This window comes from Chrysochloris asiatica, unplaced genomic scaffold, assembly GCF_000296735.1.
Source record: "Chrysochloris asiatica unplaced genomic scaffold, ChrAsi1.0 scaffold00502, whole genome shotgun sequence".
In the NCBI taxonomy this organism is placed as follows: domain Eukaryota; kingdom Metazoa; phylum Chordata; class Mammalia; order Afrosoricida; family Chrysochloridae; genus Chrysochloris; species Chrysochloris asiatica.
Genome location: NW_006409020.1, coordinates 673821 through 685107, shown reverse-complemented (window position 1 = coordinate 685107; position 11287 = coordinate 673821). Strand labels below are relative to the sequence as shown.

The window sequence follows — 11287 nt, the reverse complement described above, 5'->3', positions numbered from 1 at the left end:
TCAAGTGTGGCAGGGTTGGTGGGGTTGGCCCAGGATCAGACATTGTTTCATTCTGCTGTGCATGGGGTCACTATGAGTCAGTTCCAACTTGATGCCCCCTGACAACAACAACAACAACATGCTAAAAGGAGACGAGATTGAAGTTATTCAAGGCTTCATTTTCTAGGGTCCAAAATCAGCCCCCATGTAAGTGTTGTCGTGTGCCATAAAATTGGTTCTGACCCACAGCAATCGTGTGTAGAGTTTCTGAGAAGTAGCTGGTGAGCTTGAACTGCTGATCACATGGTTCAAATGGACTTTGCAATCCAATGCATTAACCCACAACACCACACAGGACATTAAGTAGCAAACAATAAATCAAATGATGTATTGCATTAGGCAAATCTGCTGCACAAGGCTTATTTAAAGTTTCCACCAGCAAAGATACCAATTTGAAAAGTAAGGTGTGCCTCACTCAATTCATGGTATTTTCAATCACCTCATATGTAAATCACCAACTGCTCTTTGGAAACCCTATATACAATCACTGTGAGTTGGAACTGAGTCAATATCACTTAACCACAACAAGAATATATGTATATGAAAGTTGGACTATGAATAAGAAAGATGGTAAGAGAACATAAATGTTACTCAAGTCACAATATTTATTTTAAAAAAGAAAAAAATAAATAAAACAACATACACACTCAAATACTTTGTGCATTTTAACATTGTCCATGAGGTACTCAGAGTTGTAGTCAATACCACTGCAACTAACAATAGTGATGACAAAGCTTGTTGTCATTGTTGAAAGTTGCCATTGTGTTATTTCTGATACATAATGAACAGGTAAACATAGCTCTAATGGGCTTGCACCATCTCCACGATTGTTGTTTATTTTGACCTTATTATTACCATCAATTCATCTCATTGAGGGACTTCTTTGGTCACTGACTCTACTTTACCAAGCATAATATCCATTTCCAAGGACTTTTTCTTCTTGATATCGTGTCCAAAATGTTTGACATGAAGTTTCACCATCATTTCTCCTAAGAAGCATTCTCACTGTACTTCATCCAAGACAATTTTTTTGATATATTTAATATTCATATTTCAAAGACATCATTCCTCAGTACCTCTTATGCATTGTCCTTGATGACTGAAAAAAGCAAGGTAACTAAAAGTGCAAAAAATAAACAAGTCTGAATGACCCATTACCTCAACTAAACTGAGACCAGAATAACTACATGGGACCCAGCGACTAACATTGACTTTTCTCATAGATAGAATGGGAGAAAAAGATGGAGCAGAAATCAAAATTTTATTTATAAAAAAATCAAACCTGGAAAGCAGAGATTAATGAACTCCCAAAGCCCATTGCACAGAGACACACTTTGCATCTAGAACCAAACATTTTCCTGCATCACCTTTTGCTGAAAAAGCAGAGTGTCACTAAAATCAAGGGTAAGATAGGTCTTGGAAGAAATCCAGTCAGAATACTTCTTTGAAGCAAAGATGGAGAACCTATGTCTCACATGTTTTGGATATGTTTTCAGGATAGACTATTTCCTGGAAAGCAGGCATAAAACTAGGCAAAGTATAAGGTCACTGAAAAAGAGGAAGATACCCAATGGGATGGATTGACACAGTGACTGAAATAATGGATTCAAACATTACAAAAATTGTGAGTATGACCAGATAAGGATGTTTCATTCTGTTATGTATAGGATTACAGTGAGTTAGAATTGACTGGACACAATCTAACAACAATAACAAAATCATATAATATCAGTACCCTTCATAAAAAACAAAACAAAATATCAGCATGATACCAAAACACCAAAAATTTTCAAAAAAACAAATTTGAGAATGTAATGGACAGGGAAACTAGAGTAGTATATAGTGGAAAATAGAACGCAATGAAAGATATGCTGACACAATGAATTCAGGGTGACAAATGTCACAAACTGATGACAATGAAAGAAGAAATCCAATCTAAACAGATGGCATTAGCATAAAACAAGACTCCAGGAACTGATGGTATGCAAATTGAAACTTTTCACTAAACGAATGCAGTACTGGAGACATCAACCTGTTCTAGTCATTAGTGAAGTGGTTTATTGCAGGCTCTAATTATTAATGTATAACTTTTACTCCCTTCATTCTGACAACTTTTAGTGATTATGAATCTTCTGAATTCCTAACATTATTTAATAATTTATGGTGATTAATAATTCTTCTGGTTTCCTAACATTATTTAATAATTTAAATAACTTTTGTCTTTGTTGTTGTTGTTAGGTACCATAGAGTCAGAACCGACTCATAAAAATTCCATGCACAGCATAACGAAACAATGTCCGATCCTGGGCCAACCTCACTACCGCTGCTATACTTCAGTCCATCAATGATGCCACATGGCCAATCCATCTCTTAGGAGGTCTTTCTCTTTTTCTCCTGCCCTCCATCTTACCAAGCATGATATCCTTCTCCAACAATTGTTCCCTCCTGACAATATGTCCAAAGTATGAGAAACGAAGTTTGGCCATCTTGGCCTCTAAGAAGCACTCTGGCTGCACTTCTTCCAAAACAGACCTATTGGTTCTTTTGGCAGCCCATGGCACTTTTAGTATTCTCCTCCAACACCATAATTCAAAGGCATCAATTCTTCTATGATCTTCCTTATTCACAGTTCAGCCTTCATATCCATATGAGGTTATTGAAAATACCATGGCTTGGGTCAGGCGCACCTTAGTCCTCAAGCTGACATCTTTGCTATTCAATACTTTAAAAAGTTCCTGTGCAGCAGGTCTTCTGATCTCTTGACTGCAGCTTCCGTGAGTGTTGATAGTTGATCCAAGAATGAAGTCCTTGACAACTTCAATATTTTCTCCATTGATAAGAATGTTGTTTATTGGTCCAGTGGTGAGGATATTTGTTTTCTTGACATTAAGGTGTAATCCATACCAAAGGCTGTGCTCTTTGATCTTCATCAGTAAATGACTCAAGTCCTCTTCACTTTCAGCAAGCAAGGTTGTATCATCTGAATATCATAGGTTGTTAGTGAGTCTTCCTTCAATCCTGACACCACGTTTTTCTTCATAGAACCCAGCTTCTCGAATTATTTGCTCAGTATACAGGTAGAATAAGTATGGTGAAAGAATACAACCTTGTCACACACCTTTCTTAATTTTAAAACATTCAGTGTTCCCATGCTCTGTTCGAACAACTGCTTCTTGGTCCAGGTACAGATTCCTCATGAGTACAATTAAGTGTTCTGGAATACTCATACTTCGCAATGTTGTCCACAGCTTGTCATGATCCACACAATCGAAAGCCTTTGTGTAGTCAATAAAGCATAGGTAAACATCTTTTTGATATTATCTGCTTTCTACCAAGATCCATCAGACATCAGCAATGATATTTATCGTTCCACAGCCTCTTCTGAATCCAGCTTGAACCTCTGGAAGTTTTCTGTCAATGTATGATTGTAGCCGTTTCTGTATTACCTTTAGCAAAACTTTACTCTCTTGAGATATCAAAGAGATTGTCTGGTGATTCCCGCATTCTGTTGGGTCACTTCTTTTTGGAATGAGCACAAATATGGATCTCTTCCAATCAGTCGGCCAGATAGTTGTCTTCCAAATTTCTAGGCCGAGATGAGTGAGTGCCTCCTGTGCCGCCTCACTTTCTTCAAAGATTTCACTTTTGATTCCATCAATTCCTGGTGCCTTGGTCTTTGCCAATTCTTTCAATGCATCTTGGACTTCCTCCCTGAGTATCATTGGCTCTTGATCATATGGTACCTCTTGAAATGGTTGAACATTAACCATTTCTTTTTGGTACAATGACTCTGTGTATTCCTTCCATCTTCTCTTGATGCACTCTGCATCATTCATTACTTTTCCCAGAGAATCTTTCAATAACGAAAGTTGAGGCTTGATTTTTTTCTTCAGTTCTCCCATCTTGAGAAATGCTGAGCTTCCCTTTTGGCTTTCTGATTCCAAATCTTTGCATATTTTATTATAATATTTGGTTTTATCTTTTTGAGCTCATCTTTGAAATTTTCTGTTTAGCTCTTGGGCCTCCTCATTTCTTCCATTTGCTTTAACATCTCTACACTGGAGAACAAGTTTCAGAGTCTCTTCTGACATCCATTTTGGCCTTTTCCTTCTTTCTTGTCTTCTTAATGACTTTTTGCTCTCTTCATGTATGATGTTCTTGATGTCATCCCACAACTCTTCTGGTCTTCAGTCTTTAGCGTTTGATGTATCAAATCTGTTCTTCAGATGATCTCTAAATTCAGGTGGAATAAATTCAAGGTCATATTTTAGCTCTCGTGTACTTTTTTCATTTTCTTTGTGTTCAGTTTGAATTTGCATAGGAGTAATTGATGGTCTGTTCCACAGTCTGCCCCTGGCCTTGTTTTCACTGATGATATGGAGCTTTTCCATCTTCTCTTTCCACAGATGTAGTCAATTTAATTTCTATGTGTTCCATCTGGTGAAGTCCATGTATATAGTCATCTGTTATGCTTTCTAAAGAAAATATTTGAAATTAACAAATCATTGATTTTGCAGAATTCTATCATGCATTCTCTAGCATCATTTCTATCACCAAGGCTGTATTTTGTCTAAGGTTTAAATTTCTTTATTTAGACTCTATTTGAATTAATAGGAGTTCTAAAGAGGTACATACAGGTAACATATTTGGATGCTGGCTTAAAGGTCAAGTAGTTCAAGGTCACAAAGAGTCACCCTGAGAGATATGTCTGATGATCTACAACTTCAAAAAATCAGTAATTGAAAATCCTATGGAGGTCAGTTTTACTGTGACAAAATTGACCCAACTGCATCTGATGTTGGCTTATTTGAATCAGAATGTGTTTCCCCTCTCTTTATATCTATATGCACTTCATTGTTCAACAAGTACATAGTCCATCTTGCAAATCACCAGTCCTCTTTCTGTGAATTGAGATTACAAATGAGTCTTATTGGGTCTTATTGAATCCATTTTGAATCCAGAAATAAGTCAGCATACAAATTGCTCTAGTTCCTCCTTGGGCATTCGACTCTGAAACAAGCCAAACTCGGAAGTTCTAAATCCATGATCTTGGGCCCATGGTCTGTCTAGACCACTTGTATTCACTAGCATTCCTAAAACCAAGAAACACCTCCTCTTCCTTTACACTCAAGTACCTAGTCTCCTAGAATACTTAGCACTTATACCCTGGAAATAGTAAATGTCCAGTACAATTTTTTTGCTATGAACATAAATCCACAGACCTTCTTTGCTCAGTACACTCACATTCTGTTTGAATATGGCACTTGGAAAAAGTTCATCATGCTTTTTGCTTGAGCTTCATTTTGAAACATGACACACTTTATCATATTAATGAGTTTGCTGATGACATCATGTTTGGAAAAGTGAAGAGGCAGCAAAAAAGAGGAAGACCCACAAGATGGATTGACACAGTGATAGTAACAATGGGCTCAAACATAATAACAATTGCTAGGATGGTGCAAGACTGGGCAGTGTTTCTGTTGTACATAGGGATGCTGCAACTCAACAGTAGCTAACATCACCAACACATATTATCTATTATTGCATGCATAAGAAGTGAATGGAGTTAAGAAGGAAAAAGGTCTCATTGCAATGCCACCTCATCGTCAGTTTCTTTTGATATATCAAATCACTATAGACTTTCTGTACAGATAGAGAAAGTGATGAAATAAATGTATATACACATAAAAACAGTTAATAAAAAATATGAAAAGTTTCAAAGTTTATTTTCACATGAAACATTATCTTTATGTATTACATTTTACTCAAGAGCTAAGAAAATTTTCTGCAAGTATGGATGAAGCACATATCTTTCCAGTGATATTATAATTTCTCACAACTCTATGAAAAATCAGATGTCATGATTTCAATCCACAGTCTCTCAATATAAAGAAAATGTAGGTTAATCTAATATATCTACATTATGAAAGGTAGTTATAAAACTCTAAAAAAGAAAATGCAGGTTTGTTGACACTAATTATATTCAGAATGTATCAAGGAATGGATTAGAAAACATTCCATAAAATATGCATTTTATAGATGAAGGCTCAGAAAATAGTTAATGAGCATTAGAACATTACTGAGACCTCATTTTTTACATAGCTTTGCTAATATTTACAAACATTTTATAAATATTCAGACATTTAAACTATATTTTCATAATGCATATTTGTGTTTCTGGATGTCAGTAGTTAGATATAGATGTCTTTAGTTGTACCAAAAAAAACCCAACAACACAATAATCAGACTAGAAAATGACAGTCGATTCACGTGCACAAGATATGTGACATAGTGCAGAAACAAATGGACAGTAGTGAATGGCATGCAGCTGGTCTCAAAAGATCAGGGGATCAGCAATTTTTACTACCCTGGGGACAGAATAATGATAAATGTGTTGGGCTAATTGGGAGCTTTGAATATTGAGTCTCCAGGGGTACAGACATGACAAGTAATCTGCCAGTGATATTTCACTTAAGAACTCTTTCCTTTCAGTCAAGTAGAACATATGACCCTCTTCCCAGATATTATCCTTTTTGCCCAAGACTCTTGTTGATTCCTATAAACCCTCTGTCTTTCCTGAGGAAAGCCCTTCAGTCTTCTAAGCCAGAGCAGATGTCAGCCATCATTACTGAGAAATGCCAGACAGGTAACTGAAGTTCTACTAGTTAATGGTTGGAAAGGAGGGCAGGTGTTTTACAACACGCATATGTAGGAAATGATGGAGCCTACACTCCCATAGGAATCTTGATTGTCTGTCAAATCCTTTATATATCTACAAGAATTCTCATTCTTCTAATTTGTTGTTCCATCTCTAAAATCACAAAGAAGGCTATTTTGTTGTTGTTAAATAATAACCTAACCCTTGTCAAAAATGATCACTGTGACAAACTTCTCTGATATTTAGATGAATTATTTGGTGGTGATGGCGGTAGAGATGGGTTTGTCAGATTAATTTGTCTTTCTTTCCTCATTGTCAGTGCATATTTGTATTATCTTGCCTGTCTGCCTCTGATATCTGGGGTGCAAGGTAGAGTCAGAAATGGATTCAACATGGTGTTTTCAAAGTCTATTTATTTCTTTTTTTAAAGAAGTACTAGATATTTAAAATGAGCATAAATACATGGATGTTTTTGTTGTTCCCTGCTGTTGAGTCAGTTCTGATTCATAGTGCCCTAAAAGGATTTCCAAAGAGTGGAAGGTGGACTTGTAGTTGGCAGTGCAGTGCTCATCATATCACACCACACTAGGACTCTGCTGTAGCATAGCACAGAAAATGTAATAAAAGCACAAAGACCTTCTCCATTCCCCTTCAAAAATATGTAATGATTGACAATCTGTACCATAAACTTTAGATTTATTTCTTTTCTTTTATAAAAAGTCAAATAATGTGCATACAAAAGTTACACTTTTTGTATTCATCTCCATTTCACTTCTTCCTTCCCTAACACAATATCTGTCTACAGTGTTGCTGCTGTTGCTGGCAGTCCAAAGACCACAATTTGATTGTATTGTCACCCCATATTTCCATCAGATTTATCAGCGATATACAACCCAGAAACTTCACAGATGATTTCAAATTCCTGCTCTTGGGACTGACAGAAGATGCAGAATTGCAGTGCCTGCTTTATATGTTGTTCCTCATCATGTATCTGGTCACTGTGCTTGGAAACCTGCTCATTGTCCTGGCTGTCAGTTCTGACTCCCACTTATATTCTCCCATGTACTTCTTTATCTCCATTCTGTCCATTACTGACATCTGTTTAAGCACAACTACCATCCCAAATATGCTGGTGAACATCCAGACACAGAATAAGAGCATCACATACACAGGCTGCCTCTGCCGGATGTACTTTGTCCTGGTTTTTAGTGGTCTTGAAAATTTTCTTCTTGCAGCCATGGCCTATGACCGCTATGTGGCCATCTGTCACCCACTGAGGTACACAGTCATCATGAATCCCAGCTTCTGTGGCCTGTTGATTCTACTTTCTGTATTCATTAGTAAGGGGAATGCACTGATCCAAAGTCTTATGGTTTTGCATCTCTCCTTCTGCAGAGAACTGAAAATCCTTCAGTTCTTCTGTGAACTTGCTCAGGTCCTAAAGGCCTCCTGTTCCAGCACCCTCATCAACAATATCGTGATATATTTTTTTGCTTGCATATTGGGTGGCATTCCTCTTTCTGGGATCATATTCTCTTACACTCAAATTATTTCCTCTGTTTTGAGAATACCATCAACTGGTGGAAAGTATAAAGCTTTTTCTACCTGTGGGTCTCACCTTTCAGTTGTTTTTTTATTCTATGGGACATCTACAGGTGTGTACATCAGTTCTGTGTTTTCACACTCTTCCATAAACACAGCAATAGCCTCAGTGATGTATGTTGTGGTACCTCAAATGATGAATCCATTTATCTATAGTCTAAGGAACAAAGACATAAAGGTAAGCTTGTCAGAACTCATTGGTAAGATATCTTCTTTTAAATGATTTTGTCATCTGTGAAAATACACTAATGTAAATAATTGTCACTCCTAAACTCACGTTGAGGATCAACATTTGCATTAGCTGCACTCAGTTTCATCATCTACCAAATGACATAATTATGTTTACTCTGTGGTCTGTGGTGGTTCTGAGATATTTGGACATCATGTGTGAAGAACTCTTTTTTGTTACTACTTAAGAAAACTCTCTGATAATAATATCATCAAATGTTAACGTGTACTTTCTTTTATTAGAATGACTTTATAGGTGGGAATGAACAAAAAGAGGACCGAACTCCTGCAAGGAGTGGCTTCATCTTAGAATTAGTTTTCCTCAGGTCTCTAGGTTGCTGTAGCAGACATAAATGTAATACCACACATGATTCCCATAGAAAAAAATCTCACCTTCCTTCATGTACCAAATGTGAACAGATATTTTATGGAGTCATCATATTCTCCTGTATTGGGTTAGGTGGTTGCTACTTTTTTTTTTCAGGTGGTTGCTTCTATAATTATATTTCATACCCTAAGGAACTTATTAATATTACTGACATGATAAAGAATGACTGTTACATTAATTGAACAAATGGCCAATGTAGAGGAGTTTAAACCTGACATATCCTGATGGGCCTAATTGCAATCACATTCTTAAAACATAAAAGTGAAAAGACACAGGTGAAAGTTGGAGGCAACAAAACTACAGAATGAAACCTAGGATCTTATGGCCACAAGCCCAGGAAAAGCTGGAAACCCCCATGTATTCATGAAGCTGAAAGATCCAGTGAATGCATTCTTCTCTCAAAGTCTTTGAACACAGTGCACTTATGCTGACACTTTGATTTCTGCCCAGAATCAGGCAGTGTTTTAGCCTCCAGAACTGTAAGACAATATTTTTTTCCATTAATCAACCAGGTTTGACAACATCTGTGAAGAAGTCTTTAGCAGCCAAATCAAACTAATGTACTCTTCTAACACTGACAAGAGTTGTTTTTGGTGTTTTTAAGTGCCATCTAGTTGATTCCAACTCATTGCATCCCTATATAGGGATTCCAAGGAGCAGCTGTCGGGCTTGAACAGCTGACATTGCAGTCCAAACTGTCCTTGCAGTCCAGCCCATCATCCTGCAGCGCCACAGCAGGACTCCACCAATCATTGCCCATTAAGAAGTTTTATATGATCCTACTTTCATTAGTGCAGCCAGAGTGCTCCTTGGAAGCCAACATGTCCAAACTTCGTCTCTCATAATTCAGACATATTGTCAGGAGGGACCAGTCACTGGAGAAGGATATCATGTTTGGTAAGTTGGAGGGTCAGAGAAAAAGAGAAAAACCCCTGGTGAGATGGATTGGCCAAGTGGTAGCATCGATGGATTCAAATATAGCAGCAATAATGAGGTTGGCCCAGGATCGGGCAGTGTTTTGTTCTGCTGTGCTCAGGGTTGCTGTGGCTCAGTACCAACTCATGGCACCTAACAACAACAACTTTCATTGTTTAAGAATGTTCCTATAATCCTGTCAATGAGAGTATAATCATATAAAGCTTTTTAATATAATTCCTGACATGAATTATAAATAATTCATAGATAAGTATTAAACTGACCAACTGGTGAGTGATTTGTTTGGAAAAGGAACTGCAATCACTGCAAGCACATAGTGTAATGATTGCTATATAGTTGTTGTGGTGGTTATAAGAGGAGAAAGATCAATTTGCAGAAATAGGGAGAAAAATTTTTGCACAAGTACAAAAATAGCTATTGTGATATAAGTCAGAATCATCTTTCTGGCTATAGAAGTGAGAACAATGGAGTTTTCATGGAAGAATTGTCACAGTTCCAGGAGAACCTTTTCTTCTTTTCATCAAATGGGGTAAAGGAGAATAAGGAGAAACTGGAACAGCTGGTGGACTTGTAAATTGGTATAAAATCTATGATGTCTCCTTAAAAACTTGGAAATACTTTGACTACTACATGTTTATCATAATTATGACAAGAATAGATAAAATTATACACACATCATTACACCACTATTCACAATATCACAAAGATGGAAAAAACCTAAATGTCCATGAACAGGTGAACACTGGACTACTATATGTGGTAGTGAATGTTTTGTATGTACTTGATTGGGCCAGAGTTCTCAGAGTTTCTGCAGCTAAGATATGGTTATCATCCATGATGTAATCTAATATCACTTCCGTGATGAGTTTTGCTTTGAGTAGCCAATCAACTTAAAGTTAGTTTCCTCAGGGTTATGACATTCTAGCATTGCTTACTTTTTTTGCTCTGTCCAGATCCCATTTCTAGTTGGTCATCTGAACTTCAGTTCTTAATATTAAATAAACAGTCTGCCTTATTGCTTGCTGATCCTAGTCATTAACAGCCTGACATCTTAGCCATTTTAGCCATCTTAGCCATCTTAGCCTTGGATTCATTCATCTCTGCAGCCAGAAACTGGTCATCTGACCTGCCGATCTTGGGTCATTTGAATGGGCAGCTCTGTGAGTCAGGGGAACCCTTCACTCTAATATCAACTCAGTTACTAGGAATTTGCTAACCTCTTCAACAGTAGGAGCAATTTCTGTGAAAGAAAATCTCTCGCTCTCTCTCTCTCTGGTAGCATAGTGGTTATGAATCAGGCTGTGAAACACAAGGTCAATAGTTCGAAACTACCAGCTTTTCCACGGGAGAAAGATGAGGCGTTCTGCTCCCATAAAGATAAACCCGGTGCAGGGTCACTATGAGTCGGAACCGACTCCACGGCACTTAACAACAAT

At 37.2% G+C, this 11287-nt stretch overlaps 1 protein-coding gene across 1 annotated transcript in view; it reads left to right on the top strand.

Moving 5' to 3' along the window:
• LOC102835944 (olfactory receptor 7G2-like) overlaps positions 1-8522 on the top strand; it is a 24061-nt gene extending 15539 nt beyond the window's left edge. Inside the window, exon 4 of the mRNA XM_006877467.1 lies at positions 7571-8522. Within this exon, the coding sequence (XP_006877529.1) occupies positions 7571-8522 (952 nt within the window). The remainder of the gene's footprint in view (positions 1-7570) is intronic.
• The last annotated feature ends 2765 nt before the right edge of the window (positions 8523-11287 follow it).